At 34.6% G+C, this 6,942-nt stretch overlaps 1 protein-coding gene across 1 annotated transcript; it reads left to right on the top strand.

The window, feature by feature from the left end:
• The first annotated feature begins 3,232 nt into the window (after positions 1-3,232).
• Positions 3,233-6,292, top strand: LOC119641438. The gene is made up of 2 exons (XM_038040128.1): positions 3,233-3,363; positions 5,652-6,292. Exons 1-2 carry the CDS (start codon positions 3,247-3,249, stop codon positions 5,799-5,801), a joined length of 267 nt encoding a protein of 88 aa, XP_037896056.1. The 5' UTR covers positions 3,233-3,246; the 3' UTR covers positions 5,802-6,292.
• Positions 6,293-6,942: the final 650 nt, after the last annotated feature.

The raw sequence follows: 6,942 nt of genomic DNA, 5'->3' as shown, positions 1-6,942 counted from the left end.
CTGATATATCGTTAATGTGCATTAGTAAATTTTTGTAATGGGCATTGCATTAAATTATATAATTGTATCAGAAATTTATTGCGTTTAACGTCCCAATTAGGATATTCGACGATGTATGTTATTTGGATGAGCTGATGTGTGGAGGACTCTGACGCATGGAGAAGCTTATGTGCGGAGGATTCAGACGTGCGGAGAAGCTGATGTGCGGAGGTCTCTGATGCACGGAGAAGCTTATATGCGGAGGACTCTGACGCACGAAGAAGCTTATATACGGAAAAGCCGACGTGCGGAGTTCTTTGACGCACGGAGAAGCTTATGTGCGGACGACTTTGACGTGCGGAGGAGCTGACGTGCGGAGCACTCTGACGCACGGAGAAGCTGACTCTGATTTCTTAAATTGTCGATATGTTTACATCCTCGGTCTCCTTCCAATTTATTCCTTTTAGCATCAAGATCAGCTGGTGCGCAGTCGTTCGTTTTTTCCGTTGTTTTTAACGGGGCGGCATCAGCCAGGTCGATGCCTACGGCTTCAGGGCTCGCGCCGCGCCGCTGTTTTTTCTGCGTATGCGCGGTCGCCGCAGAACTGACCCGTCGTTATCCTCCTGGATTGATCCCATAACTACCTCTTGGAACGACCCGAAATCAACTGGTGCGAAGTCGTTCGTTTTTTCCATTGTTTTTAACGGGGCGGCGTCAGCCAGGTCGATGCCTACGGCTTCAGGGCTCGCTTCGAGAAGCCGTTTTTTCTGCATTATCTCGTCGTCCTGCAATACCTCGATGGCCGGCCAATATTGAAGTTCTTGCGCATATCACAGATAAGCGTTAGTTTTCATTGAGGTGGACAATCCTTTGTCCAATCGTTCCAGACGCTTCCTGAGTTCTTTTAATATGCTTTTTACTTTTTTCGCGGACACTTGCTCTTGCATCTCCTGGCTTACTTTTTCGGATAGAATCGACCTTAGACAACAATACCGTAAGTTACCTAATCCAGAACTCGAAGTATGTCGTCGTTATTTACATTAATTCGCTTATGTTGCATTTTTGTGACACACTTCAAGCTGTTCATATTTCTGGACTAAACAAATGCAAAAATGCAAGTGCATCGATTTATATATTCGTTCATTGTAAAATAATTCTAAGTTAGTTTATAAAAAATATTATTTATATATGATGAAACATTTGGTCGACTTATACCAATTAGGTTCACAACTTTTGGTCAACATTTCCAACTCGCCATTGACCATTTAAATATAGATGAAACAACGATCATTTTTTAAAATTTTAATTCATTTATTTAATAATTTTACATTTCTGACATTATTTAATTTAAATTTCAAAATATTAATAATTAAAACTACATGCTAAATCTTATAGACTAACTATTTTCGGCTCCGCAAATACCAATAAGATTGCAAAGCGTTCGCCATGAAAGTTGTGTAGTGATGACAAACTTGACATTGTCCTCCTAAGTTGTCTGTTTACCATTGAAAGATATTGTTATTACTTGACGTAACGCCTGCGTCCGATACATAGTGACAATCCCTTTTCTCCACCACAGCTTAATCCTTGCCTAAGATGGCTGTTACTGTTACTTTTTCCATTTTATACTTATCTAGTATATACAAGACACTTCCTCGATTGTGTTTTGTCCATTTTAAGCCAAAGGTCGTTTATCAAATCACAGCAAATCCTTAATCAGTTTTCATTCTTCCGAGCTTGCCGGTTTGGTTGTAGCCAAGAATCACATACTCTGTTTTACTAAATTGAAGATAAAACCGTCGGGAGTTGTGGGCAAAACGTTAAAGCTCCCTGAATAGAATCCCCGAGCAATTAAGCCAAGATTTTACAAATTTTTCTTTTTGTTGAAAAATCTACAAACGCCGTTTTCAATATAAAAAAGTTAATTTGTTCTATTGCAAATGCGTTGTCACTTCTAAGATCGTAAAAATTTAATACAAAAAACGCTATAACGTATTTGTAGTTTAACAACACTAATGAAAAGAAACAAAAACAAAAAGCGTTATTTAACGGCAATATATATTGCTATTGTTCATTTTCGCGATCTCCATTTGTAAGTTTTGATCTGCTCGAAAAGTCTGCACAAAAAAAATATTATTTTCTAAGAAACAAGAGGAAAAAATCCTTTTGATGAAAAAAGTCATATCCATGTGAAGTTATTCTTAAGTTATTGTGCTACAGTGTTTTTAAAAATTTGCTGTGTTAAATATGAGAATTGTAAGACACGTTCGAAGATAGTTTTAGATTGCCTCTCGGCATGAACTTAGCTAAAGATAAAGATGTGAGAAAAAGCCTCAGTCATCTGTAGCGACAAATGATATCACACAAAAGGAGGCCAGGAGTGGATTTCGAGGAATCAACAGACCTGCATCAAACGACTGTGCAGTTGGAAATAAAATTAGAAACCGTTGTTTTCTGGAAGCCCTCTTAACAGCTTACAACACGATTTGAAAGCAACCAAGAAAGGGGGACAACGTATCGAACATTCAGGTTAGTATTAACTTCTTTGATCATAAGTATATCTCGTCGTACCTATCGTTGATTTGTCTACAAAGTTTCTCTTGCAATTCCTATCTTTACCTGCACCTTTTCCTTGTTATACCAATTATATATTTGGTTTTATTTTTTTGCTGCCTGTCAAATGTTTTTGGGAAAAACGTTGAAAAAGTAGTGAAAATTAACTATTTTTCCAATATAATCTTTGAAGTCCCAAATTGGAATTGACAATATTTAAATATATAGTGAAATCAATTGATGTTTTAGCGGTTTGGCTGCATTGTTTATTAATCTATCTTTAAAATCAGTTGTATATTTAAAGCCTGTAATATTTTTTTCGATATTTTTCAGTATCAACGGATGGAACTAAGAGCGAATGCGATAAGACTTAACCACACATCCCAAAAGCGTTAAAAACACTGAATTGAATTGAACTGAACTGTGTGCTGCTTTGCTCCTTACATCTTTCTATATATGGACATATGAACTGGACGAAAAAAAGAAATTCTCTCATGCATACATAGTCTCAAAAGATGATTTGCTCGTTTGACACGGAATTCATAGGCTATCAGAAAAATAGTCTATGGAAAAATGCAATTGCAATGGGAACATGTCATATGCATACGCCATTAGGATTGTCGTTTTACCTTATGATGTTCTAAAACCGTAAACTTTTATCATAGACTATTTGAATTGTTAATTGTTAAAATTCATCCGGGCGTTGAAGAGGATATGCTTCGTATTATTAATCACATTTTGGAAAATGATTGCAGTATTACGGTTACGGATGATCAAAATGCGATAAGAGCCGTCGCTTTAGTCAAACGTATGAGGACGGATGCTCGTTCATAGACCGCGCTTCGTTTGATTGTGAGAAGCATATTTGTGAGTGATTTCTTAGAATTGCTTAACACTACGCTACAAAGTGGAATTAATCTCCATCCAGATGATAGCCGACCTTTAAATATCCGACACCACATTATTTAACACAATTTTTATTTTTTTATAGAACACAAAAATTATATGTTGCTTCTATACAAAGACATATTCTTCATCTGCATATTTATGGGGAAACGGGCCCAAATCGTAATATTATTCAAAGTTCGTTTTTATATGAAATTACGGTAACATTATGGGTCCATTCTTATCACAACGTGGTAAATCTTAGAGTTTACTCTACAAAGACTCAACTCTACAAAGGATCGATTTTCGTGAAAGTAGTTGAGGATAGGATCCTAGAAATAAGCCGAGAAGGTCCAAATTTACTGCAGTTAATTTTTTTATGTTAAATTACTGGTATGATATAATTGAAGCATTGAAAATTATCATATGAACTTTTATCATATGAACTTCAGTTTTCGTTATAAGTGACCAATTGCATTTACCAGTAAATATCAGCATACAAATTTCCTCAAAATGTTTAACAATTTGAAGCTTGCAGATTAAATACAAGTAAAAATATGAATAGACGAAAAGCCACGTTTAAATCAAACCAAAAAGTGATTCCAAATCGATCGGTATAATAAGAAGTAGGTCTATCTCAAGCACTTCTAGGTGCTGCACAATTAGTGTAATGTAGAACAAAGTATTAGTTTCATTAATGACATACTTTGTTACACTCATCATTAATTAAAATTTTAATTTTTATATAATTTAAAATAATAATAATGTCCACTTAATGAAATGTTTGTAACGACTTTAAGGCAAAGAAATGTGAACTGTGGCAGGCAACTATTTCGGATGAGGCACTTTTGAAAGTAAATCGGGTGATTGTAAAAATCGTAATTATCTTCTCACTTTCTCGAATCTATTGACGAAAGACTTATCAATGTATTTCTTTATTATCACCCTATGTGGGGTCTTTCGATGCCGGATTTAAGACTATAAAACGAGTAACCAGAAAGAAGCATTACCTCCTAATGTGTTAGGTATTGAAAGTTCGTGTTAAAACGATTACAGGTTTCTTTTACGTATATCTTTACTTATATGTGTGAGGGCTTTATCTTCATTTGTTGTAAAAAATTACATTTAGTGATTGCTTCCATTGTTTTCGCAATAACTGTACAAAAACAACTACGGAAATTATAGTTCGGCGGTGCCAATAATAAGATACCCTACACAGCTTTCTCTAAAACACTTACACACTCGTTGTAGTATACAGCAAAATTATACACAACTTTCAGGGAAAGCCATGCTTTCATGAAAGTCCACATTAGCAAGTTTTCAGTTTACATCATAAAATCTAGCGATTAAGCTTTCTCTCCATATAAGGGCTTACTTTTCATGATAATCTCTATATATATTGTACGGTTTACAAAATAGATCTATACGATCCGAATTCAGCACCGTTTTCACTAAAATGTTGCTATGCAATAATTTCATCATAATGTATTAAAAGTTAAACATATTGATAGTTTAAAATATAGTTTAATTTTTTCGTAAGGGGGTACTCTTCATGAGATATCTTATATGGAATTTGATGCAAGGCCTCTTTGACATATAAGAATTTAGATTTCTTGAGAATCTTTATATGCGGTGATATGCGAACAGTGGACCTACATGGTTAGAATTTGGCAAAGTTGATTTCTATGTCAATCGACTTTTATAAACCATTTTTCACCACGAAATATTGAAAATTATATCTTTTCATTACATAATGATCCAGTTTTCGTACGAACAGTTACATTGGAGCGGGTTGAAAAAAATGCCATAGCTGAATGAAATTTTTCATACCAATTTAGAATGTCCAAATACTATTGGAGAGCGAGTTTTGTCGATAAATTTTGATATTGATAAAATAATAATGATTATTGACATATATATAATAAATTATTTCTGCTATAACCACTGGGGAGTGATCGGAAAAGTGGACCGATCCAAGCCATTTTCAACAGCGTTCTTCCTGTGGCAAAGCATGTTAGTGTATCAAACTTCATCAAAATATCTCAAAAATTGCAATCTATACCGACAGGCGGAGAAATGGGCAGAGAAGCTTAGATCGATTGAAAAAACGATTCTGGATTGTTCGGTATAATAAAAGGTGGGACAATTTTAAGCCCTACTGGATGTTAAATACGTCCACACCGCAAGTGGTGCAATAAAGACAGTTTACGTTTTTTCTTCTATCGTGCCGATGAAAATTTATTGCCGATAAATGCTTTATGAGACGCTTTTACAATGCCATTTGCGAGGTGGCAGGACATATGAAAACGCCGCGGATAACTTATTTGGATCAGGTTGAACCCGAAGGTTCAGTTGTGTCCCAACTGTGGTTTGGATACAATTGAACTGTGCGTTTTCGGACGATGGCCACGGTCGAGAAACTTTATTGTCGGAAAAGAATAACGATAAACAAGAAAATTCTGGTGAAGGTGGTGATATCAATAACGACGAGTTTAAAGAAAATCGCATTCAAAAAGCTAATTCAGTAAACGATTTCTTATATTTTCCCAAATTGTAAAATTACATCCGTACATTCAAACTGGAATAAACAAATAAATGTTTTTAATTTAGGTGAAAGTTCTAAACATGGCTTATTAGTACATCTAACCAATCCTCGTCTGAGCCAATGCGATCGTGAAGCCATTAATGCGGTACTTACATATACATTTGGTCAACAACAACAGCAACGAATTCAGCAGACTTCCCAAACGCAAAACGATATGATTTCCAACAATATATGAATAAAACAATTACAAAATCTTCAAGATTTGGCTGTCGTGCAGCAAACAGCAACAGCACACGAACAGTCCCACTACCGAGCGAGAGTTACATCAAATAATCATAATAAAAGCAATAAAATGCATGTACCATCCTCGCAACCAACTGAAATTTTATCCGCTGGCGGAAGCAATTGTGAACATTCTTTCATCACATGTAATCAATTGCTACACAAATAATACGTTATTCAAAATTTATTTCAATTTGCTTTACGGTCTTTTGATAAATAGCGCAGTAAAAATTCAAATGTATTTTTACACTTATTACAAGAATATAAGGATCAGCGCACCAAATCACCATTGTGCTTGAAATAACATAATGTTCAGAAAAAGCTCGAAAGCTACTTCTAAGTATATATATTCTCGATCAGCATCAAATACTGAATCGATTTACACTTGTCCGTTAATAAAATTTTGATATCTTTCAAATTTTTCCGACTTTATTCGGGATTTAGGCGGAAAATACGATCAAAAATTTCTTGTTGTTTTCGTTATTTTTTTTTTTTGAGTAGATAAGATATTTTAGCAATTTTCAATTTAATATGAATTTAAATATATTTACTCTTCTTAAAAAGAGGATCAGCTCCATTTAGTTAAATAAATCTTACCGTAATGGAAGGTTTATCCTGAGCTAATTCTTTATTATTATTAACATAACAAAAATTAGCTCCTTTTATACTCTTTATCTAACTTATTAATTATTAGAGTA

This window comes from Glossina fuscipes, unplaced genomic scaffold (genome assembly GCF_014805625.2).
Source record: "Glossina fuscipes isolate IAEA_lab_2018 unplaced genomic scaffold, Yale_Gfus_2 150, whole genome shotgun sequence".
In the NCBI taxonomy this organism is placed as follows: domain Eukaryota; kingdom Metazoa; phylum Arthropoda; class Insecta; order Diptera; family Glossinidae; genus Glossina; species Glossina fuscipes.
This window is presented reverse-complemented; position numbering and strand designations above follow the sequence as displayed.

Bases quoted from the DNA above. Each gene is read 5' to 3' on its own strand.
- LOC119641438 (XM_038040128.1), top strand. From the start codon at position 3,247: ATGCTTCGTATTATTAATCACATTTTGGAAAATGATTGCAGTATTACG. The intron at 3,364-5,651 runs TAGACCGCGCTT...TCGTGCCGATGA, and splicing joins TGAGGACGGATGCTCGTTCA to AAATTTATTGCCGATAAATG.